At 48.7% G+C, this 27098-nt stretch overlaps 1 protein-coding gene across 1 annotated transcript; it reads left to right on the top strand.

Annotated features, from left to right (window-relative positions):
* Positions 1–268: 268 nt before the first annotated feature.
* Positions 269–4924, top strand: LOC147029095 (uncharacterized; the record flags this gene model as incomplete). Its single annotated transcript, XM_085876576.1, has 1 exon — positions 269–4924. A coding segment is annotated over one exon (1452 nt), but the record flags the coding sequence as incomplete, so codon positions are not given.
* Between the last annotated feature and the right edge of the window lie 22174 nt (positions 4925–27098).

The raw sequence follows: 27098 nt of genomic DNA, 5'->3' as shown, positions 1-27098 counted from the left end.
AACGCCTCTAGTACAGGATTTAGTTATTCTTCCTGAAATGTTAACTCACTGAGACGATGTATACAAATAAATAAATAATTAACTGTATCGATGTCACCACGCTTCCTGCCATTGGAGGTGAAATTCTCACCTGTTGTTATTGAAACAACTGACGAGGTTTTTTTATTTATTTTTACGTCAGCATTTTATAAACAGACGATTCGATGCGCGACATTAATATGGACACGTGATAAATCAGGTTAAAGGTGAAGTTTAAATAAATACCTTTATTACTGTCACAAACCAACCAGTCAAAACGGACCGACACGACGAGAAAACGGACCGTCACCACGACGAGAAAACGGACCGACACCACGAGGAGGAAACGGACCGACACCACGACGAGGAAACGGACCGACACCACGAGGAGGAAACGGACCGACACCACGAGGAGGAAACGGACCGACACCACGAGGAGGAAACGGACCGACACCACGAGGAGGAAACGGACCGACACCACGAGGAGGAAACGGACCGACACCACGAGGAGGAAACGGATCGACACCACGAGGAGGAAACGGATCGACACCACGAGGAGGAAACGGACCGACACCTCGAGGAGGAAACGGACCGACACCTCGAGGAGGAAACGGACCGACACCACGAGGAGGAAACGGACCGACACCACGAGGAGGAAACGGACCGACACCACGAGGAGGAAACGGACCGACACCACGAGGAGGAAACGGACCGACACCACGAGGAGGAAACGGACCGACACCACGAGGAGGAAACGGACCGACACCACGAGGAGGAAACGGACCGACACCACGAGGAGGAAACGGACCGACACCACGAGGAGGAAACGGACCGACACCACGAGGAGGAAACGGACCGACACCACGAGGAGGAAACGGACCGACACCACGAGGAGGAAACGGACCGACACCACGAGGAGGAAACGGACCGACACCACGAGGAGGAAACGGACCGACACCACGAGGAGGAAACGGACCGACACGACGAGGAGGAAACGGACCGACACGACGAGGAGGAAACGGACCGACACGACGAGGAGGAAACGGACCGACACGACGAGGAGGAAACGGACCGACACGACGAGGAGGAAACGGACCGACACGACGAGGAGGAAACGGACCGACACGACGAGGAGGAAACGGACCGACACGACGAGGAGGAAACGGACCTACACGACGAGGAGGAAACGGACCTACACGACGAGGAGGAAACGGACCGACACGACGAGGAGGAAACGGACCGACACGACGAGGAGGAAACGGACCTACACGACGAGGAGGAAACGGACCTACACGACGAGGAGGAAACGGACCTGCACGACGAGGAGGAAACGGACCGGCACGACGAGGAGGAAACGGACCGGCACGACGAGGAGGAAACGGACCGGCACGACGAGGAGGAAACGGACCGGCACAACGAGGAGGAAACGGACCGGCACGACGAGGAGGAAACGGACCGGCACGACGAGGAGGAAACGGACCGACACGACGAGGGGGAAACGGACCGACACGACGAGGGGGAAACGGACCGACACGACGAGGAGGAAACGGACCTACACGACGAGGAGGAAACGGACCTACACGACGAGGAGGAAACGGACCGACACGACGAGGAGGGAAACGGACCAGTGTATTGGACTTGCACTGGTTGTTTACACAAGATGCAGTGCCCCCCGACTGATGTTGTATTGAAATTAACTTGAATTGAACTCCACTGGTTGTTGCAAGATGCAGTACCTCCCCACTGATACCCCATTGTAATTAACTTGTATTGATCTTACACAGGTTGTTTACACAAAATGCAGTGCCCCCTCCTGATATTGTATTGTCATTAACTTGTTATGATCTTCCACTGGTTGTTTACACAAGATGCAGTGCCCCCCTCCTGATACTGTATTGTAATTAACTTGTTATGATCTTCCACTGGTTGTTTACACAAGATGCAGTGCCCCCCCGACTGATGTTGCATTGAAATTAACTTGTATTGAACTTCCACTGGTTGTTGCAAGATGCAGTGCCTCCCCACTGATACCCTATTGAAATTAACTTGTATTGATCTTACACTGGTTGTTTCCACAAGAAGCAGTGCCCCCTACTGATACTGTAGATTTACACTGGTTGTTGCAAGATGCAGTTCCTCCCTACTGATACTGTATTGAAATTAAATTGTATTGATCTTACACTGTTTGTTTACACAAGATGCAGTGCCCCCCTTCTGATATTTTATTGATCTCAAACTGGTTGTTTACACAAGATGCAGTGCCTCCCCAGATCCTGTATTGAAATTACCTTGTATTGATCTTACTCTGGTTGTTTATGCAAGATGCAGTGCCCCCCTACTGATACTGTGTTGAAATTAAATTGTATTGATCTTGCACTGGTTGTTTACGCAAAATGCAGTGCCCCCCAACTGATACTGTATTGAAATTAAATTGTATTCATCTTACACTGGTTGTTAACACAACATACAGTGCCCCCCAATTGATACTGTATTGAAATGAACTTGTGTTGGACTTACACTGGTTGTTGCCAGATGCAGTGCCCCCCTACTGATACTGTATTGAAATGAACTTGTGTTGGACTTACACTGGTTGTTGCCAGATGCAGTGCCCCCCTACTGATACTGTACTGTAATTAACTTGTATTGATCTTACACTGGTTGTTTACACAAGATGCAGTGCCCCCTGACTGATGTATTGTAATTAACTTGTATTGATCTTACATTGGTTGTTTACACAAGATTCAGTGCCCCCCGACTGATACTGTACTGTAATTAACTTGCATTGATCTTGCACGGGGTTGTTTATGCAAGATGCAGTGCCCCCCCCCCCCACCACTGACACTGTATTGAAATTAACTTGTATTGATCTTGCACTGGTTGTTTTCACAAGATGCAGTGCCCCCTACTGATACTTTATTGAAATTAACTTGTATTGATCTTGCACTGGTTGCTTATGCAAGATGCAGTGCCCCCCCCCCCACTGATACTGTATTGAAATTAACTTGCATTGAACTGACACTTGTTGTTGCAAGTTGCAGTGCCCCCCTACTGATACTGCATGAAACATTAGCTTCAGGTAAACCTGTTTTGAGATCAGTTTGTGAGAATTTACCTTGTGTTGATCTTACACTGTTTGTTTACGCATGATGCAGTGCCCCCTACTGATACTGTTTTGAAATTAAATTGTGTTGATCTTACACTGTTTGTTTACACAAGATGCAGTGCCCCCTTCTGATATTTTATTGATCTTACACTGGTTGTTTACACAAGATGCAGTGCCTCCCCAGATACTGAATTGAAATTACCTTGTATTGATCTTGCACTGGTTGTTTATGCAAGATGCAGTGCCCCCCTTCTGATACTGTGTTGAAATTAACTTGTATTGATCTTACTCTGGTTGTTTATGCAAGATGCAGTGCCCCCCTCCTGATATTGTGTTGAAATTAACTTGTATTGATCTTACACTGGTTGTGTACTCAAGACGTGGTGCCCCCTGACTGATACTGTATTGTAATTAACTTGTCTTGAACTTACACTGGTTGTTGCAAGATGCAGTGCCCCCCTACTGATACTGTACTGTAATTAACTTGTATTGATCTTACACTGGTTGTTTACACAAGATGCAGTGCCCCCTGACTGATGTATTTTAATTAACTTGTATTGATCTTACATTGGTTGTTTACACAAGATGCAGTTCCCCCCGACTGATACTGTACTGTAATTAACTTGCATTGATCTTGCACGGGGTTGTTTGCACAAGATGCAGTGCCCCCTACTGATATTGCATTGCAATTAACTTGTATTGATCTTACACTGGTTGTTTACACAAGATGCAGTGCCCCCAACTGATACTGCGTTGAAATTAATTTGAATTGATCTTACACTGGTTGTTTACAGAAGAAGCAGTGCCCCCTACTGATCCTGCATTTACATTAACTTGTATTGATCTTGCATTGGTTGTTTACACAAGATACAGTGCCCCCCTCCCCCCCCCCCCCACACTGATACTGTATTGAAATTAACTTGTATTGATCTTGCACTTGTTTACGCAAGATGCAGTACCTCCCTGAATGATACTGTATTGAAATTAACTTGTATTGATCTTGCACTGGTTGTTTGCGCAAGATGCAGTGCCCCCCCCCCCCACTGATACTGTATTGAAATTAAATTGCATTAAACTGACACTTGTTACAAGTTGCAGTGCCCCCCTAGTGATACTGCATGAAACATCAGCTTCAGGTAAACCTGTTTTGAGATCAGTTTGTGAGAATTTACCTTGTGTTGATCTTACACTGTTTGTTTACGCATGATGCAGTGCCCCCTACTGATACTGTATTAAAATTAAATTGTATTGATGTTACACTGTTTGTTTACACAAGATGCAGTTCCCCCCTTCTGATATTTTATTGATCTTACACTGGTTGTTTACACAAGATGCAGTGCCTCCCCAGATCCTGTATTGAAATTACCTTGTATTGATCTTACACTGGTTGTTTATGCAAGATGCAGTGCCCCCTACTGATACTGTGTTGAAATTAACTTGCATTGATCTTACTCTGGTTGTTTATGCAAGATACAGTGCCCCCCTCCTGATATTGTGTTGAAATTAACTTGCATTGATCTTACTTTGATTGTTTATGCAAGTTGCAGTGCCCCCCTACTGATACTGTGTTGAAATTAAATTGTATTGATCTTACACTGGTTGTTAACACAACATACAGTGCCCCCCAATTGATACTGTATTGAAATGAACTTGTGTTGGACTTGCACTGGTTGTTGCAAGATGCCGTGCCTCCCCACTGATACTCTTTTGAAATTAACTTGTATTGGACTTACACTGGTTGTTTATGCAAGATGCATTGCCCCCCTCCTGATACTGTATTGAAATAAACTTGTATTTATCTTACACCTGTTGTTACAAGATGCAGTGCCCCCCAACTGATACTGTATTGAAATTCACTTGTATTGGACTTACACTGGTTGTTTACTCAAGATGCAGTGCCGCCCTGTTGATACTGCTGCGAATTCGTGCCCGCCGGCGTGCGATGAGCCGCTCGACTCGAATGGCGGCCGCCTCGCCCACCGGACGGACAATTCACTCGTGATCCTCTCGGAACAATGCCGGGAGCTCGTCACGGGTGGGGCTTTAACCTGACCACGATCGTGCCAATTGCCCACCCGCGCAGGATAGGGTTGCTCGCCAAATTCGACCTACCTCAGTACCTGCACAAGTGGTCGACGGGGCGATCGTACCACGCCACAGGCCGACTCCGGACACGAACCGCTTAAGTGGTCCGTTCCGTGCTACAGTGATAACCGAGCGGTGTTATCGTCGGCCTTGACGATTCCGATTAATTACCGGGCGTTTTAAACCCACTACGAGCCCCTTACGTGATGCAAGATGGAGGGTTAATAAAAAAGGAAAAGAGAGGAAGCAGAGCGGGAACAATTACACAAGCACGTTTAATTGCACACACAGACAGCGTCGAAGGCACGTATTTACAGTCACAATAATCATGTACAATAAAGCAAGTCAAGCACAGTTGTAACGATAAGCCAATGAAATACCACGACGAAAACCGACACATGGCAACACTTAAACAATACTACTTTAACGGAGACAGGCGCCACCCACAGTCATTTACACAAACCCAAAGGAAAAGCAAAGTGGCGACTTCCCTGTGGGCCGTCGAGTCCCTTTCCCACATCCGTCGGCGTGGTCGCGCCTGGCCCCGACTCCTCTCGCGGTCGGCGAACCCTCTTCGGCACTCCTCGTTCGGACGCGCGGGTCACCACACAACCGGCGCTGTCGCGTCTGCCGTCCGTGCCTCCCTGGATAGGGCGAGTGCAGGACCAACACGACAGGAACTCGAAGACTAGGAACAAGACGAGAAGAGACTCAAGACTCTCGGACGACAAAAAGCTCTCGCGACAAAAGACCACCACTGCAGACTAGCGAAAAGGAAGAGGAGGAAGAAGAGAGTGGAGGGAGAGAGAGAACGCCCCGCCCGTGTCCGTTCTTTATCGCGCGGGGCTCCGCCCTTCGCTCCACCCCGTTTTCGGCTCCATCCTCCTTAGAGGAGGTTCTCGAAAAAGGGGCGTTCCCTCACCCTGACTGCCTCACGCTGTTCATCCACCAATCGCCATGTTCCCCATCCCATCCCCATCCCTCTCCCTTCCACAGTTCACCTAATGTGTCTGTTCCCCACTGTTTTGTCCCTTCCACTCCCGCCCCTCTTGTCTCATGCCTCCTTGCTGTGAGTTGTGTATTAGCTCTCGTACGAGCCTCGACCAAGGTATACGAAACAAAAAAAAAATCGGCGGCGAGCTGCCCTTCCCCCTTCCCTCACATCTCGCGTGGGGAAGTATGGCGGGAAAAGCCCACGAGCATCGTTGGTGGTTTTTGTTTGTTTGAAATAAAAGAAAGAACAGAAAAATGGCTAACTCAAAGCGTCGCAGCCCGGATGGATCACATAAATTCCTTCTATACAACGGGTTTGGGATAACAACCCATGTCCCTACAGGGATATCTCACCTGAGGGCCCTTTATGGTGCAATGCGAATTTCCACAGCCGTAACACTACCCCCTCCCCTTTTTACAGACTCGTCTCGAGTCGTCAAATTCTCGTGTACCATCAGGTGTAGTTCTCCCCGAGTACGTTTTACCTTCGGATCCCTGAGTGTGACATTCATGTTATTCGTGTCCCGAAAATAAATAACCTACGGGCTGAATAACTAACTGAACAAACACACTCGTACGGACGACTTAAATAAAATTGCCGGCGCTAAGACAGACATGCCGGGGATGCACTCATATTTACAGCACATCTTAACTTACAAAATTTACACTAACCATGGCCCAGGATCAATGAACTCTGCAGGCAGAAGGCAAAGAGTCAACCGGCGCACGGACCGCCACTGCAGGCCCTTGTTGTAGCTGCCAACAGGACAGTTATTGTCCGTCCATACCCAGTCCCTTAATTTGTAAAAAAACCAATTTAGCCCCAATTAAATTTTTTGTTTTATTTTCTTTTTATTTCTTTACCTCCCACTATAATTCGTCCCCTAACCCCCTGTATCGTCCTTGATCGGCTAACCCATCGTCTCCTCACCTACTCCCAACCCTTACGTTCCCTTCCTGGAGGGGAATAAGGGAGAGCTTGCGTCCTGTGTCGAGGCCCAACTCAAGACTCAGGATGGCCTCCCCAGACTTCAGCGATCTTGAACCCAAAGTGGGTCCAGCGGCCCACAACGAGAGCGAAGGGATGGATGGTGCGGAGGGGTACACTTCCTAATGTACCCTAACCATTATCTCTTAAACTACCCCGGGGCTTTCAACAAGCGCCTCTCGCTTAATCTACTGGTTCTATCAATCCAGATTCCCATTGCCTGTGTTGGTGTCCTCACAATTTCAGGCCTCGCCCCCCAATTTCCTTTCCGTGCCCTCACACGGTCTCATGGCTGGGACGCGTGACTCCCTTGGCAGGCACTACCCTCTGCCGATTCTCCGACGATGGCACCCCCAGGCACTACACTGCCTCTGAGCCTACCAGCTCCCTAAACACCAGGGAGTGCCCTCCATGGCGACCCCTGAAACGCTCACGTGGCAGGCTGGCTTCCCTGGCCCCTTTCCGAGGGTCACCCGTGCCCACAACACTGCCCACGCGGCTAACGGCGCCCCGGGCACCCGCATCATGCGGGCGCACCCGTGCCCACGACGCTATCCCGGCCCCCCATGGGCCCTTGGCCTACCGCGGCCGACTTGCCCGGTGCCCGAGGTACCCACTTAGCGATACTCACCTTTCGCAGCCACGCTCCCAGCCCGTCAACAGGGCTCCTGCACCCCTCCAAACGGGTTTTGAGCCTACTTTCCCACCAACAACAAAACGACTTCCATTTTTGTTAATTTGACTACCCCAGCGAACTCACTTTATTCTGACCCCGGGGTCCCTTGGGCGGGAGTCACTCCTCCCCCAATCACTCGTCGCATCATGCATTCCATGTTCACTCCATACACACAGACCCGCTGGCCTTACTCACTCACCAAGTTTCATTTCCACTCTTCTCAACTCGCACATCGCTGAACTCAGCCACCCTTCTGACTAAATCCCCTAACTACCTCATGCTCCCACGTCGTCCCTTAAATTACAACACGTTCCTTTCAACACTACGTAGCTAAGCTACGTCCCCTCTACACATCCACAGTCTGTCACTGTCCTCAAATCCTCAGTTCGCAGAGGGGATTTCATCCCTCCCTACTGGGCTCGTGAACTCGTTGCAAGGCTCTGCGAGCCTTGTGCCTCTGCTGGAGCGGCTGTTCCAGCACAAGCTCCTCTGGCAAGACTTATCTATGAGGGCGTAAGGTCTCGGCGGTCCGCGTGGACTATCCGGGGAAGGGCCCGTGGTCCCATTTTAATTTTCAGGACCACGTCCCTGATTTGCGCCAGGACGACCCCCGAGCCCTGCCAAGGTGAGGTGAGCTTCGGGCATCTGCCCTTCCTCCGCCGGGGGTTGAAGAACCAAATCATCGCCCCCGGTGGGTACTGGCTCACCTGGCTCCGGTGGTCGTACCTGAGCTTCATCTTTATGCCCGCCTGTTGGAGCTGGTGTCGTGCGAAGGCATGGACCTTCTGCATGCCTTCCTCCAACCGACGGGCATAGCCCTCCCCCGGGGGCCTATCAAGCCGCTCAGGCGTCAGTCAGGTCAGGTATGGGAGCATGTGTCAGAACAGCGCGTCGCTGCATCCACTTTCCGCCAGTACTCCAGGGGCCTCCGTCTGGCCATCCCCCAGGCAGATGCCAGGCCCATCTCCTTGAGATGATGGTCAACCTGCTGCAACCACGAGGCACGTGGTCGGCCCACTGGCCTCCTCCACTCATGAGACTCCCTCGCTGAGAGAATCTGGTGAGCAGGATCAGCGTCAGGAAAACGAGCCACAAGTCCATACTGACGCTCACGGACTATGCAGGTAACAAATCTCATCCGAGTCTCTCCCAGCAACCACTCGTTGGACACAAAATCCGACCAGCAATAGCCAAGGATTCTCCGAAGAGACCTGGTAACAAAGGAATTAAGTCTCCGTCTCAGATCCTTGGTCAGAGTCCAAGTCTCGCATCCATAGAGCAAGACTGGAAGTACCAAGGACCTGAAGACTCGGACTTTCGTCCTCCCGCACAGGTACCGGCAGCGCCACACCCCATGATCCAGTGAATCCATGACTCCCCAGGCCCGACCCAGACGTCAATTGACCTCTGACTCACAGCCAGCAGAGACATGAATATCACTGCAAAGGTAAGTGAATCTCTCCACGACCTCAACATCCTCACCACAAACAGACACAGACAGGACAGCAGCATCCAAGATGTCATCGAAAGCCTGGATCTTAGTTTTCACCCAAGAAACCCGTAATCCCAGCGGCTCCGACTCCTCATTCAGCACCTCGAGGGCCCTCAAAAGGATATCTAAAGTCTCCGCAAAGATGACTGCATGATCTGCAAAATCAAGGTCCGAGATCTTGACATTCCCAAACGATGCACCGCAACTTGATCTCTCCGACATCCTCCCTAAAATCCAGTCCATACAAGTGCTGAAAAGTGTGGGGGCAAGTACACATCCCTGACGAACTCCAGTAACAACTGGAAATAAGTCAGAGGTGGTACCACCACACTTCACAGCACTCTCAGTACCAGAGTAGAGTTCAGACATCAGATCGATCAGTTTTGGTGGCACCCCACGAAGACCAAGAATCCTCCAGAGGACATCCCGATTCACTGAATCGAACGCTTTACAGAGATCAACATAGGCTGCAAGCAGCCCCTGCCGAAACTCTCGTCTGCGTTCGGTGAGGACACGAAGAGCAACGATGCGGTCAATCGTTGACCTCTTTGGTGTAAAGCCTGACTGCTCTGGACGCTGGTGCTCAAGCAGATGGTGGCGAACCCTATCAAGAATTATCCGAGCAAAGACCTTGCCCGGCACTGAGAGCAGCGTCACCCCTCAGTCGTTGTTGCAGTCTTGGCGATCACCCTTCTCTTTCCAAAGAGGGACAACAAGGCCCCTCTTCCAGTCAGTTGGGATGATGCCTGTGTTCCAGGTAGAGCACAAAACTGCATGCAACAACACGAGTGCAGCATTTCCACCAGCCTTGAGAAGTTTGGCATGGATGCCACAGATCCCTGGAGCTTTGCCCCGTTTCAACTGGTTCACCGCAGCCCGTGTTTCCACAAGCGAAGGTGGACCACAGTTGATTCTAGGGTCAGCAACAGGGATTGTAACACCCTTGACGTCCAACTCAACAGCTGGGGGATCTGCCTGGTACAGCCGCTCAAAGTAACCGGCCCAGCGGGCCTTCATTTCAGACTCCTCTGTCAAGAGCCTACCACTCTCTGCTCTAACTGCAGTGCTCCGAGGGATGAGCTTGGATGAACGCAATGCGTGAATTCCCCTGGAAGCGGGATGAGAATCTCCTGTCCACAGTTGATGCTCTACCCCCTCACAGATTCCTCGCACATAGCCCTCCTTGTCCACCACCCTCAGTGCACATACAGTTTTACGCCTCAGCTCCCTGCACAGCTTAGCTCTGACATTCAGCCTGGCCCTGCGACTCTGGTCAATGGTATCCAGTGTCCCTTGAGAGACAAAATTCTTCTTTGCCCTGAGGTGAGTTCCAAGACATCCACCGGCAACGTCAAGGACGGTGGTCTTGAAGGCACTCCACAACTCTTCAGGACCCCCCAAAGCACCCAGACCCCCCATATGTCCACTCAGCCTGTTTGCAAACTCCTCAGCTACTCTCTCATCCCTTAGCTTGCCAACATCCAGCCTAGGCTGGGATGGTACCATTCTCCAGTATTTAAGGTGCAGATTTAGAGTTGCGACAACAAGCCTGTGGTCAGTATTGAGAAACTGAGCACTCCGGTAGACCCTGCAGTTCTGGATCATCCTCCAACGACCGTCAATGAGGACATGGTCAATCTCCTTTGCCACACCGCCAGCGTTGGAATACCAAGTCCAGCGATGAGCTTATGGGCGCTGAAACCATGAACCAGCCACCCTAAGTCCATGACTTCTTGCAAAGTCAAGGAACTTAGTGCTATTCTGGTTCATAGTTCCTGACCCATGGGGACCAACACACACCTCATAACCATCCCTGTCAGTTCCAGTCGATGCATTGAAATCCCCCAAGAGTGGAAGTGTATCTCGTCTGAGGCACTGATCAACCACAGACTCGAGCGTGGCGAAGAATGCATCCTTCACGGTGAGATCACTCGCCTCAGTCGGAGCATAAACAGAGACCAGGGAAAATGACACCTAAGGAGTGATGAATCCTTAATCTCATAATACGCTCGTTGACCGGTGTTACCTCAATTATCATTCGGGTCAGCTTATTGGACACAGCTACAGCAACTCCTTGGGTATGGTAACCATCAGAGCGACCAGACCAATAGTAGGTGTAACCACCCGCCATTATCTCGCCGCAATCCGATCTCCGAACCTCAGAGCGAGCTGCAATGCCGATGTCCAAACGCTTGAGCTCAGATGATAACAGAGACAGGTGATCATCCTCTCTTAGGGATAGGACATTCCAGGCACCCACCCGAAGGGGCCGCCTCAGGTTCACCCAAGGAGATCGCCGTTTGGTGGACGACACCTCACCACCACTCTGACACACTCTCCCACAATCTGACCCAGGGATGTTACCCCCGTGGTTTCCCTCCTATCATCAAAGATTGGGGGGTCCCGAAGGCTTTGCCCCAATCCCGTCATCCGGTGAGCTGCCCTGCGAAGGGAAGCTGCACAGGAGGTACTCCCACGGAGTGGGTTTTCAGATTTTTTTGCGTTTTTGCGTTTTGCGGAATGAAGGGTTTTACGGTGGCCGGAGTGCAAATCCTGCCACCAACCTCCTAATAAGAAGTGACAACTGCAGGAGGACGTCCGCAGACACAGTTGGGCACTAGATATGGATGGCCGTTGGCTCACAAGGAGCTCCTCCGCCCTTTGATAGGTTTTGTTTTTCATCCTGCTGGGTGTCCATATCCAAACACCCTCCTCACCAGAAAACCTGGTGGGGGAGACGGTTTAGTCGCCGACAACCCGACCATGGAACAGGTTAGTACAGGTTTACATGGTACCTGTCGCAGGTCACAGATCTAACCTGACCTGACATAGGCGTCGGACCGCACAATAAATCGACGGGGCTTCTCAGCTCCCGTCGGTACATCAACAGCGCGAGACTACACGCGGTAGACCCGTGCTGGGACGCGCGATAGGCCATCAGGAGGTATGGGAGATGTCCTCCTGGTTTGTGGCGGTGAAGAGGGCCAACTGTTGGACCAAAGTCCTTTTGAACCTCTCCACCATGCCATCAGACTGTGGTCTCAGGGGTGTTGTCCGTGTCTTTCGAATTTCCAGGAGCCTGCACACCTCTTTTAGTAACTCGCTCTCAAAATTTCGTCCCTGGTCCGTGTGCAGCTCCTGCGGAATCCCATACCGGCATGTAAATCCTTCTACGAAGGCCTTTGCCACGACCCCTGCTTCCTGGTTGCGGAGGGCAAAGGCTGCTGGCCATTTGGTGAAATAGTCCATAATTATGAGGATGTACTTATTACCCTGGCGAGTGGGGGGCAGTGGTCCCCAAATGTCCATGGCCACTCGCTCAAGGGGGGCCCCAACCTGATGTAGTTGGAGTGGGACCCTCATCCTCTGTGGCGGTCCCTTTTTCGCAGTACGGGCGTCGCATGCTCAACACCAGTTCTGTACATCGTGCCCCATGTTAACCCAATAGAATCGCCGGCGGACCCGAGATTGTTTTGATCCTGCCAAAATGGCCGCCGGCGCAGGTACCGTGCGCCTGTTTCAAAATTTGGGTCTTAAACCCATCAGGGACTTAAACCAGCCAAGAAGTTTGTTCTGACGGAATCTCCACCCACTTGCGATATAAGATGTTGTCCCTCATTTCTAGGGTCCTCCACTGAGCCCAGTACGCTTTTGTTCGCGCTCCGAATGGGGCGATTTCCTCCCCGCTGGGCCTCCTGTTTTCTTGGACCTACTTGTACACTGGCCCTATCACGGGGTCTTCCCGCTGGGCCGTGCTCTACGCCAATTCACCAAATTCCTCTCCCGTGGTTATTGGCAAAGTTGGGCCTACTACCCGGGCCGCACGGACGGAGTTTCGGGGAGGTGTGTGCCAATTGGGCCCTCTCCTCATGTCTCGTGCAATATCGGCAGTTTTCTCCCAGACAGGGGCATCGAGAGAGTGCATTGGCATTCCCATGAGCCTTACTGGCTCTATGGACCACACTGAAATCGTACTGCTGCAACTTTTCCAACCACTTTGCAATCTGGCCTTCCGGTTCCTTGAACTGTAAGAGCCATTGCAAGGGGGAATGGTCAGTTCGAACCAAAAATTTCCTCCCGCACAAGTACGGGTGGAAATGGCTCACCGCAGACAGCATAGCCAATAGCTCCTTGCGAGTCACGCAATAATTTCGTTCGGGCCTACTCATGGCCCGACTGTAATACGCGATCACTCTTTCCATCCACCCCTGTGTCTGAGACAAGACTGCTCCCAATCCTTCCTGGCTTGCATCCGTGTCCAGGGTATACATCCCGTCATTGGTGGGGTACGCTAAAACGGGTGTGGATGTCAAACACCCCTTTAATTTGAGGAAGGCCTTCTGGCATTCCCCTGTCCAATTAAATCTCAACCCCTTCTCCATAATCCGGTGAAGGGGCCTGGCTATCTCTGCAAAGTTTGCCACGAAGCGCCGGTAGTAGGAGCAAAGTCCCAAAAAGCCCCGTACCTGTTTGATAGTTGTAGGTACGGGCCACTCCTCTCCCGCTGTAATTTTTCGGGGTCTGTCTTCACCCCCTCGCGGCCTATCACGTGTCCGAGATAGGCCACCTCTGTCGCGAACAAAGTGCATTTCTGCGGGCTCAATTTTAGCCCTGCCTGCCTGAGGCGCCCAAACACCTGGTCCAAATTGGCTATCTCCTTGTGAATGTTTTAGAATGTTTACCAGGACGTCATCCAGATACACCAGGCATGATTGCCATGGCATGCCGCAAAGCACACACTCCATCAATCTCTCAAAGGTGGCGGGGGCGTTGCACAAACCGAACGGCATCACAGTGAACTGAGAAAGTCCCTTCCCTGTGGAAAATGCCGTTTTCTCCTTCCTCGTCTTATCCATCTCCACCTGCCAATACCCACTCTTGAGGTCCAAGGTTGAGAACCATTTGGAGCCTGAAACGGCATCGAGGGTATCGTCAATTCGAGGCAGGGGATAGGAGTCTTTGAGTGTCACGTTGTTCAGCTATGCGATAGTCCACGTAGAAACGCGTGGTCCCATCCTTCTTTTTGACCAGCACAGCCGGTGACATCCAAGGACTTTCCGAGGGCTCAATGACACCTGCATTGAGCATCTTTTCAACCTGTTCATCAGCCTCCTCTCTTTTGCTCCATGGGAGGCTTTGAGCAGGCTGACGGACAGGCCGGGCCCCATCAGTGTGGATCTGATGTTGCACCAGGCCCGTACGTCCAATATCCTCGGGTGACAAGGAGAAGATCCCCATGTCGGTCAACCAGTTTGTACAAGGCCTCCCGCTGGGCATCCTCTAAATCTACACTACTCCGATTTACCATCTCGCAAATGGGACCAGGCCAATTCCTAGTCAAATCTGGAGACTCCCTCTGGGGCCGGTCCGGCTCGACGTTATCGTCCCTCAGCTCTGCGACCTCTTTTACTGGGGTGCAATGTGCCACCTTCATACCCTTCCTGATAGTGCGTGGTTCCGTGCTAACATTTATAACCCGAACGGGCACTATTGGCCCGTCAGTACTTACCAGGGTGTGGCCCATGACTAAACCCGGGGTTTATGGCCCTGCCGGTAGTTCCGCCAGGCCGCAGGAGCCCTGCCACGTTGGGTGTGCTCGCCACCAGGCCGGGACCACCGCCTCGGCACCCGGGGGAATGACCAGGGAGTCAGGAGCCTCCAGCTCCACCCTCTCATCCGTGCCCACGCCCCCTAACGGCAACTCCTCACCACCCAACTGCATGACCCCCCCCCCCACCAGCCCAAGTCGATCTTACAACCACCGGCTGTGAGCACATCCAACCCTATTAGACATGGGTCACACACCTTCCCCACCCAAACCTAAATCCTTGTTTTCACGGTGCCCAATTTAAAGGACACGAAACCACGTCCTATGATGGGGGCCGTTGCCCCGCTAGCTCGCTGCAAACTATGGTTTTGCAGACGGTGGATCTCATCCCAACCGTCTACACTCGAATCAAGGACCACAGGGCTGATGATCGTGGCGCTTGCTCCTGTGTCCACAACGGCGCCTACCCCTACGCCGGCAATTTTGCATCTAATTGTCAAGCTATCCTTGCCAATTTGGCCACAATTGATGACCTGTCGCAGTTCTGAGGGCTCTTCTCCGTCCGAGTCTGCCGAACACGGCCCTACATGTTCGGCACTTCTTAGTTTCCCGGGGCCTGGTGGGGGGTGATGGTCGGGCCTGGCTATCCCTATTGGCCCGGGGAAGATTTGGTGGTCTGGGGGGCCATGGCTCTTCCCTTCGTGGGGGCCTTTCCCTGCGTGGGGCGTTACACTCCCGCTGCAGGTGGTCCCTTACGCCACAATTATAACACCTCCTCTGGTAAGGTGTTTGCCTCCGGTATGCCGAATTATACCCCCCTCCGTTCCGAATTCGGGTACCCCCTGATGGCCCATCCCCCGCCCTTCCCGGACCCGAACGCCTCTGTCCAGTTCTTGCCAACCGTTTATCAACCGCGTTCTGGACTATCTTCTCGATGCTCGCCCATGGTTGCCACTCCGGCTTCCATTGCACCGTCGTTCACGGGGCCCACCTGTCGGACTGCCACCGCATGCTGCCCAGCCCCTCCCAATGTCCGTTCTGGCTGCCTCCCAGCAGGTGGCAGTATCAGCCACCTTCTGGAGGTTGTCCGGGCGCCATACGGTCAGCAATGCTCCGACATCGGTGCCCCCTCTCGCTCAGAGAAAATGGTCCAGTGCAATCTCCTCCCGGTACTCCGGTGGCATGTTGGTGTGCGCGATCCCCACCAAGCGGCAAATGTCATGTGCCAATTCTCCCAGGGATTCCTGGGAGCGTCGTTTGCGCCCGTTGAGCTGAGCTTTAACAAGCTCGCTCTACTGGTCCATGCCAAATGGGTTTTTTAGGGCCGAATGGAGATCCTCCAGGGTCACCCCCTGACTGGGTACCGTGGTCAGGACTTCCAAGGCCGTGCCACACCCTGCACCTCGTTCCAGCCATTGTCTCTGGCAACACACTGGAACTGGGCCATATATGCCTTCAAGTCCGTCTTGCCATCGTACGGGGGTAGCGGCACCCTTGGTCCTTTTGAGCCCCCCCTCCAGTTCCCAAGGGACTCCTGGAGGGGTCTACCTCCCAAGTCCCAACGGTGCCTCACTCCCGCAGGGTCCGAGCCATTTGCCCGGGGAATTTACCACCCCTGTCCGTGTCTGTCCGTGCCCCACGTCGTCCCGCTTACTCTCCCAAGCCATCAGACTCGCACTCTGAACACCCACCAAAACAGTCCTACTGGATGCTCGCATTTAGCCAAAAGACCCCGCGGCCTCTATTCTCCCCAAGCTCGGCATGCACACCCCCGCATCGGACAACCCTCCTGCTCTGCCCTGTGACGTCGGCCCCACCTGGGCACGATCCGCCTCGAGGGAGCATATCCTCTCCCCCTGTTCCTGAAGGATGTCAGCCTGCCTCTCACACCGGGTCTCTACACATTACGCCAGTCTCCTCTCCATTTCCTGTATTTTCCCCTCCATTACTTCATTTAATTCTTCCCCTATCGTCTCTAACGATAGTTTTCCGAGGTCCTCTTTTACCTGTGCCACCTCCTTATCTGTCTTGGCTATTTTCTCCTCCGTCATCTTACACCCTTCTTTCGTCTCGCCCTTGTTTTTCTATTCGCTTCCCCAGTTCCACTGTGTTTTCTTCTGTTTTCTGTTCTATTTCTTTAATCTTTTTCGTTACCACTTTGTTTCTCGCCCTACATTCTTCTTTTACGACTTCCAAGCCTTTCTGCGTCTCCGCTTTTATTTCCTGCCGCAGGTTTTCCACTCTCTCCGTTATTTCCCGATGTCTTTTCTCACACTCCACTGTGACGGCCTTCAATCCCTCCTTTTTCCCCCCTGCTCTTTTTTTAATTGTCCTATTGCCACCGTGTTCTTCATTTCCATCGTTATTTGCTCTTGTCCTTTTACTTCCTCCAGTCCATTCTGCAGGCCGACACCCATGCACTGCATCTCTTCCCGCAGCGTTTGTACATTTTTATTCATGCCATCCATCTTGTTGTCCATTCCCGCCAGCATTGTGAACAACTGAGCCATGTCGAATGTACCTGGCTGAGCCGATTCGGCAAGGATCGGGGGAGGGTTTTGGTGGAGAGGGGGAGGGGAGGTGTCGTACTCCTCGGTCGCCGCCGTGCCCATTTCGGGCTCTGGGTTCAGTTGGTGGGGGGGAATTGTTCCTGCACAATAAACATTTCCTGCTCGGGGCTTTCATCCTGGGCCATGGATTCTACACATTCTAAATCCATATCTTCTACACATTCTAAATCCATATCTACCCCCGGCTCTCGCTCGCCTTGAGACTCCATCTTATTTCTCGTAAGGGATTAATTTAAAAAGCTCGTAATTTGGAGGGAACGGGGGGGGGGGGTCGCTTCGCGCACCCCTGGTCCGTTCCCGTGAATTTAGCTTGGAGGCGAAGGTGGATTTGAATCCCACTCCTGACACCAGTGTTGCGAATTCGTGTCCGCCGGCGTGCGATCGGCCGCTCGACTCGAATGGCGGCCGCCTCGCCCACCGGACGGACAATTCAGTCGTGACCCTCTCGGAACAACGCCGGGAGCTAGTCACGGGTGGGGGTTTAACCTCACCACGATCGTGCCAATTGCCCACCCGCGCAGGATAGGGTTGCTCGCCAAATTCGACCTACCTCAGTACCTGCGCCAGTGGTCGACCGGGCGATCGTACCACGCCACAGGCCGACTCCCGGCACGAACCGCTTAAGCGGTCCGTTCCGTGCTACAGTGATAACCGAGCGGTGTTGTCGTCGGCTTTGACGGTTCCGATTGATTACCAGGCATTTTAAGCCCACTACGAACCACTTACGTGATGCAAGATGGAGGGTCAATAAAAAAGGAAAAGAGACGAAGCAGAGCGGGAACAATTACACAAGCACGTTTAATTGCACACACAGACAGCGTCGAAGGCACGTATTTACAGTCACAATAATCATGTACAATAAAGCAAGTCAAGCACAGTTGTAACGATAAGCCAAAGAAATACCACGACTAAAACCGACACACGGCAACACTTAAACAATACTACTTTAACGGAGACAGGCGCCACCCACAGTCATTTACACAAACCCAAAGGAAAAGCAAAGTGGCGACTTCCCTGTGGGCCGTCGAGTCCCTCTCCCACATCCGTCGGCGTGGTTGCACCTGTCCCCGACTCCTCTCGCGGTCGGCGAACCCTCTCCGGCACTCCTCGTTCGGACGCGCAGGTCACCACACAACCGGCGCTGTCGCGTCCGCCGTCCGTACCTCCGTGGATAGGTTGCCCGCCAAACCGCGAGCGCAGGCCCAACACGACAGGAACTCAAAGACGAGGGCCAAGACGAGAAGAGACTCAAGACTCTCGAACGACAAAAAGCTCTCGCGACAAAAGACCACCACTGCAGACGAGCGAAGAGGGAGAGAGAGAACGCCCCGCCCGTGTCCGTCCTTTATAGCGCGGGGCTCCGCCCTTCGCTCCGCCCCGTTTTCGGTTCCACCCTCCTTCGAGGAGGTTCTCGAAAAGGGGCGTTCCCTCACCCCGACCACCTCACGCTGTTCATCCACCAATCTGTGGCGAGCTGCCCTTCCCACTTCCCTCACACCAAGCGCGGGTAAGAATTAAGGGAAAAGCCCACGAGCATCGTTGGTGGTTTTTGTTTGTTTGAAATAAAAGATAGAACAGAAAAATGGCAAACTCAAAGCGTCGCAGCCCAGATGGATCACAAAAATTCCCTCGATACAATGGCTTTGGGCAAACGACACATGTACCTACAGAGATATCTCACCTGAGGGCCCTTTATGGTGTAATGCGAATTTGCACAGCCGTAACAATACTTTATTGAAATTAAATGGTATTGATCTTGCACTGGTTTTTATGCAAGATGCAGTGCCCCCCTACTGATACTGTAGATTTACACTGGTTGTTGCAAGATGCAGTTCCTCCCCACTGATACTGTATTGAAATGAACTTGTATTGAACTTACACTGGTAGTTGCAAGATGCAGTTCCTCCCCACTGATACTGTATTGAAATGAACTTGAATTGAACTTACACTGGTTGTTGCAAGATGCAGTTCCTCCCCACTGATACTGTATTGGAATTAACTTGTATTGATCTTACACTGGTTGTTGCAAGATGCAGTGTCCCCCTACTGACACTGTATTGAAATTAACTTGTATTGGACTTGTACTGGTTTTGAACGCAAGCTGCAGTGCCCCCCAACTGATACTGAATTGAAATTCAATTGTATTGATCTTGCACTGGTTGTTTCCACAAGATGCAGTGCCTCCTGACTGATACTACATTGAAATTAACTTGTATTGAACTTTCACTGGTTGTTACAAGATGCATGCTCCCCTCCTGATACTGCATGAAACATCAGCTTCAGGTAAATCTGTTTTTACATCAGTTCATGAGAATTTAGCTTGTGTTGATCTTCCACTGGTTGTTTATGCAAGATGCAGTTATTCCCCACTGATACTGTATTGAAATCAACTTGTATTGATCTTGCACTGGTTGTTACAAGAAGCAGTGCCCCCCGACTGATCTTGTATTGATCTTACACTGGTTGTTTTCAGAAGATGCAGTGCCCCCCCCACCCTCCACTGATACTGTATTGAAATTAACTTGTGTTGATCTGACACTGGTTGTTTACACAAGATGCCATGCCCCCCTACTGATACTGTATTGAAATTAACTTTTATTGATCTTATGGTTTGTTTACACAAGATGCAGTGCCCCCGACTGATAATGAATTGAAATTAATTTGTATTGATCTTCCACTGGTTGTTTACACAAGATGCAGTGCTTCCGTGCTGACACTGTATTGAAATTAAATTGTATTGATCTTTCACTGGTTGTTTACACAAGATGCAGTGCCCCCCTACGGATACTGTGTTGAAATTAACTTGTATTTATCTTACTCTTGTTGTTTATGCAAGATGCATTACCCCCCAACTGATAATTTGTTGAAATTAACTTGTATTGATCTGACATTGGTTGTTTACACAAGATGCAGTGCCCCCCCCCACTGATACTGTATTGAAATTAAATTGTATTTATCTTGGACTGGTTGTTTACACAAGATGCAGTGCCCCCTAATTGATACTGTATTGTGATTAACTTGTATTGATCTTACCCTGGTTGATTATGCAAGATGCAGTGCCTCCCTATTGATACTGTATTGACATTAACTTGTATAGGACTCACACTAGTTGTTGCAAGATGCAATGCCTCCCCGATTGATACTGTATTGAAATTAACTTGTATTGATCTTGCACTGGTTGTTTACACAAGATGCAGTGCCCCCTACTGATGTTGTATTGTAATTAACTTGTATTGAACTGACACTGGTTGTTGCAGTGCCCTCCTTCTGATACTGCATTTAAATTAAATTGTATTGATCTTACACTGGTTGTTTACGCAAGATGCAGTGCCCCCCAACTCATACTGTGTTGAAATTAACTTGTATAGATCTTCCTCTGGTTGGTTACGCAAGATGCAGTGCCCCCCTTTTGATACTGCATTGTAATTAACTTGTATTGATCTTTCACTGGTTGTTGATTCAAGATGCAGTGCCCCCCTACTGATACTGTATCGAAATGAACTTGTATTGATCTTACACTGGTTGTGCACTCAAGATGCAGTGCCCCCTATTGATACTGTATTGTAATTAACTTGTATTGGTCTTACATTGGTTGTTTATTCAAGATGCAGTGCCCCCCCCCGACTGATACTGTTTTGAAATTAACTTGTATTGAACTTCCACTGGTTGTTACAAGATGCAGTGCCCCCCCAACTGACAATGTGTTGAAATTAACTTGTATTGATCTTACACTGGTTGTTGACACAAGATGCAGTGCCCCGACTGATAATGAATTGAAATTAATTTGTATTGATCTTACACTGGTTGTTTACACAAGATGCAGTGCTCCCGTGCTGACACTGTATTGAAATTAAATTGTATTGATCTTGCACTGGTTGTTTGGACAAGATGCAGTGCCCCCCTACTGATACTGTGTTGAAATTAACTTGTATTGATCTTACTCTGGTTGTTTATGCAAGATGCAGTGCCCCCCGACTGATACTGTATTGAAATTAAATTGTATTGATCTTGCACTGGTTGTTTACACAAGATGCAGTGCCCCCCTCCTGATACTGTGTTGAAATTAACTTGTATTGATCTAACTCTGGTTGTTTATGCAAGATGCATTACCCCCCAACTGATAATGTGTTGAAATTAACTTGTATTGATCTTACACTGGTTGTTCACTCAAGATGCAGTGCCCCCTATTGATACAGTATTGTAATTAACTTGTATTGATCTTACATTGGTTGTTTATTCAAGATGCAGTGCCCTCTGACTGATACTGCATTGAAATTAACTTGTATTGATCTTACAGTGGTTGTTTACACAAGATGCAGTGCCCCCCCCCCCCACTGACACTGTATTGAAATTAAATTGTATTTATCTTAGACTGGTCGTTTGCACAAGATGCAGTGCCCCCTAATTGATACTGTATTGTGATTAACTTGTATTGATCTTACACTGGTTGTTTATGCAAGATGCAGTGCCTCCCTATTGATACTGCATTGACATTAACTTGTGTAGGACTTACACTGGTTGTTTACGCAAGCTGCAGTGCCCCCAACTGATACTGTATAGAAATTAACTTGTATTGATCTTACATTGGTTGTTTATTCAAGATGCAGTGCCCCCTGACTGATACTGCATTGAAATTAACTTGTATTGATCTTACAGTGGTTGTTTACACAAGATGCAGTGCCCCCCCCCCACTGACACTGTATTGAAATTAAATTGTATTTATCTTAGACTGGTTGTTTGCACAAGATGCAGTGCCCCCTAATTGATACTGTATTGTGATTAACTTGTATTGATCTTACACTGGTTGTTTATGCAAGATGCAGTGCCTCCCTATTGATACTGCATTGACATTAACTTGTGTAGGACTTACACTGGTTGTTTACGCAAGCTGCAGTGCCCCCAACTGATACTGTATAGAAATTAACTTGTATTGGACTTCCACTGGTTGTTTTCGCAAGCTGCAGTGCCTCCCCATATACCAGATTGAAATTAACTTGTATTGATCTTACATTGGTTGTTTGCACAAGATGCAGTGCCCCCTGACTGATACTGCATTGAAATTAACTTGTATTGATCTTACAGTGGTTGTTTACACAAGATGCAGTGCCCCCCCCCCCACTGACACTGTGTTGAAATTAAATTGTATTTATCTTAGACTGGTCGTTTGCACAAGATGCAGTGCCCCCTAATTGATACTGTATTGTGATTAACTTGTATTGATCTTACACTGGTTGTTTATGCAAGATGCAGTGCCTCCCTATTGATACTGCATTGACATTAACTTGTGTAAAACTTACACTGGTTGTTTATGCAAGCTGCAGTGCCCCCAACTGATACTGTATAGAAATTAACTTGTATTGGATTTCCACTGGTTGTTTTCGCAAGCTGCAGTGCCTCCCCAGATACTAGATTGACATTAACTTGTATTGATCTTACATTGGTTGTTTGCACAAGATGCAGTGCCGCCTAATTGATACTGTATTGTAATTAACTTGTATTGGTCTTGCATTGGTTGTTTATGCAAGATGCAGTGCCTCCCTATTGATACTGTATTGACATTAACTTGTATAGGACTCACACTGGTTGTTGCAAGATGCAGTTCCTCCCCACTGATACTGTATTGAAATTAGCTTGTATTGGACTTGCACTGGTTGTTGCAAGGTGCAGTGCCTCGCCACTTATACTGCATTGAAATTAACTTGTATTGGACTTACACTGGTTGTTTACTCAAGATGTGGTGCCCCCCCTGACTGATACTGTTTTGAAATTAACTTGTATTGAACTTACACTGGTTGTTACAAGATGCAGTGCCCCCCCCCCTTCTGATAATGTGTTGAAATTAACTTGTATTGATCTTACACTGGTTGTTACAAGATGCATGCTCCCCTCCTGATACTGCATGAAACATCAGCTTCAGGTAAATCTGTTTCTGGATCAGTTTGTGAGAATTTACCTTGTGTTGATCTTTCACTGGTTGTTTCCACAAGATGCAGCGCCCCCTACCGATACTGTATTGAAATTAACTTGTATTGATCTTACACTGGTTGTTTCAAGATGCATGCTCCCCTCCTGATACTGCATGACACATCAGCTTCAGGTAATATAGTTTGTTTACACAAGATGCAGTGCCCCCGACTGATACTGCCCCCCCCCCAACTGACAGTCTTGTAATTAACTTGTATTGATCTTACACTGGTTGTTTACACAAGATGCAGTGCCCCCCTACTGATGTTGTATTGTAATTAACTTGAATTGAACTTACACTGGTTGTTGCAGTGCCCCCCTTCTGATTATGTATTGAAATTAAATTGTATTGATGTTACACTGGTTGTTGACACAAGATGCAGTGCCCCCCTACTGATGTTGTATTGTAATTAACTTGTATTGAACTTGCACTGGTTGTTGCAGTGCCCCCCTTCTGATAATGTGTTGAAATTAATTTATATTGATCTTACACTGGTTGTTCCAAGATGCATGCTCTCCTCCTGATACTGCATGAAACATCAGCTTCAGGTAAATCTGTTTTTAGATCAGTTGGTGAGAATTTAAGTTGTGTTGATCTTTCACTGGTTGTTTACGCAAGATGCAGTACCCCCACAACTAATACTGTGTTGAAATAAACTTGTATTGATCTTACTCTGGTTGGTTACGCAAGATGCACTGCCCCCTATTGATACTGTATTGTAATTAACTTGTATTGATCTTACACTGGTTGTTTACACAAGATGCACTGCCCCCTATTGATACTGTGTTGTAATTTACTTGTATTGGTCTTCCATTGGTTGTTTATTCAAGATGCAGTGCCCCCTGACTGATACTGTATTGAAATTAACTTGTGTTGATCTTACTCTGGTTGTTTATGCAAGATGCAGTGCCCCCCGACTGATACTGTATTGAAATTAAATTGTATTGATCTTGCACTGGTTGTTTACACAAGATGCAGTGCCCCCCTCCTGATACTGTGTTGAAATTAACTTGTATTGATCCAACTCTGGTTGTTTATGCAAGATGCATTACCCCCCAACTGATAATGTGTTGAAATTTACTTGTATTGATCTTACATTGGTTGTTTACACAAGATGCAGTGCCCCCCCCCCACTGATACTGTATTGAAATTAAATTGTATTTATCTTAGACTGGTTGTTTACACAAGATGCAGTGCCCCCTAATTGATACTGTATTGTGATTAACTTGTATTGATCTTACCCTGGTTGATTATGCAAGATGCAGTGCCTCCCTATTGATACTGTATTGACATTAACTTGTATAGGACTCACACTGATTGTTGCAAGATGCAGTGCCTCCCCTGCTGATACTGTATTGCAATTAACTTGTATTGATCTTACACTGGTTGTTACAAGATGCATGCTCCCCTCCTCATACTGCATGAAACATCAGCTTCAGGTAAATCTGTTTTTAGATCAGTTGGTGAGAATTTAACTTGTGTTGATCTTTCACTGGTTGTTTACACAAGATGCAGTGCCCCCAAATTGATACTGTATTGTGATTAACTTGTGTTGATCTTACCCTGGTTGATTATGCAAGATGCAGTGCCTCCCTATTGATACTGTATTGACATTAACTTGTATAGGACTCACACTGGTTGTTGCAAGATGCAGTGCCCCCCCCCCCCGCCCTCCACTGATACTGTATTGCAATTAATTGTATTGATCTAACACTGGTTGTTTACACAAGATGTGGTGCCCCCTCCTGATACTGTATTGAAATTAACTTGTATTGAACTTCCACTGGTTGTTTCAAGATGCATGCTCCCCTCCTGATACTGCATGATACATCAGCTTCAGGTAATATAGTTTGTTTGCACAAGATGCAGTGCCCCCGACTGATACTGCCCCCCCCCCCAACTGACACTGTCTTGTAATTAACTTGTATTGATCTTACACTGGTTGTTTACACAAGATGCAGTGCCCCCTACTGATGTTGTATTGTAATTAACTTGTATTGAACTGACACTGGTTGTTGCAGTGCCCTCCTTCTGATACTGCATTTAAATTAAATTGTATTGATCTTCCACTGGTTGTTTACGCAAGATGCAGTGCCCCCCAACTCATACTGTTGAAATTAACTTGTATTGATCTAACTCTGGTTGGTTACGCAAGATGCAGTGCCCCCCTTTTGATACTGTATTGTAATTAACTTGTATTGATCTTTCACTGGTTGTTGATTCAAGATGCAGTGCCCCCCTACTGATACTGTATCGAAATGAACTTGTATTGATCTTACACTGGTTGTGCACTCAAGATGCAGTGCCCCCTATTGATACTGTATTGTAATTAACTTGTATTGGTCTTACATTGGTTGTTTACTCAAGATGCAGTGCCCCCCCCACCCCCTCGACTGATACTGTTTTGAAATTAACTTGTATTGATCTTACAATGGTTGTTACAAGATGCATGCTCCCCTCCTGATAGTGCAGAAAACATCAGCTTCAGGTAAATCTGTTTTTAGATCAGTTAGTGAGAATTTAACTTGTGTTGATCTTCCACTGGTTGTTTATGCAAGATGCAGTGCCCCTCAACTGACACTGGATAGAAATTAACTTGTATTGGACTTTCACTGGTTGTTTTCGCAAGCTGCAGTGCCTCCCCAGATACTATATTGAAATTAACTTGTGTTGATCTTACTCTGGTTGTTTACACAAGATGCAGTGCCCCCCGACTGATACTGTACTGTGATTCACTTGTATTGATCTTACACTGGTTGTTTATGCAAGATGCGATGCCTCCCGATTGATACTGTATTGACATTAACTTGTATAGGACTTACACTGGTTGTTGCAAGATGCAGTGCCTCCCCAACTGATGGTGTATTGAAATTAACTTGTGTTGATCTTACATTGGTTGTTTACACAACATGCAGTGCCCCCTGACTGATACTGTACTGTAATTAACTTGCATTGATCTTACACTGGTTGTTTACTCAAGATGCAGTGCCCCCCCCTGACTGATACTGTTTTGAAATTAACTTGGATTGAACTTCCACTGGTTGTTACAAGATGCAGTGCCCCCCCAACTGACAATGTGTTGAAATTAACTTGTATTGATCTTACACTGGTTGTTGACACAAGATGCAGTGCCCCCGACTGATAATGAATTGAAATTAATTTGTATTGATCTTACACTGGTTGTTACAAGATGCAGTGCCCCCCCAACTGACAATGTGTTGAAATTAACTTGTATTGATCTTACACTGGTTGTTGACACAAGATGCAGTGCCCCCGACTGATAATGAATTGAAATTAATTTGTATTGATCTTACACTGGTTGTTTACACAAGATGCAGTGCCCCCTATTGATACTGTATTGTAATTTACTTGTATTGGTCTTCCATTGGTTGTTTATTCAGGATGCAGTGCCCCCTGACTGATACTGTATTGAAATTAACTTGTATTGATCTTACAGTGGTTGTTTACACAAGATGCAGTGCCCCCCTTCTGATACTGTATTGTAATTAACTTGTATTGTTCTTACACTGGTTGTTAACACAAGATGCAGTGCCCCCCTTCTGATACTGTATTGTAATTAACTTGTATTGTTCTTACACTGGTTGTTAACACAAGATGCAGTGCCCCCCTACTGATGTTGTATTGAAATTAACTTGTATT

Source organism: Eptatretus burgeri, chromosome 4 (assembly GCF_056783735.1).
Source record: "Eptatretus burgeri isolate ZD-2024b chromosome 4, Ebu_testis_v1, whole genome shotgun sequence".
NCBI lineage: Eukaryota > Metazoa > Chordata > Myxini > Myxiniformes > Myxinidae > Eptatretus > Eptatretus burgeri.
This window is presented reverse-complemented; position numbering and strand designations above follow the sequence as displayed.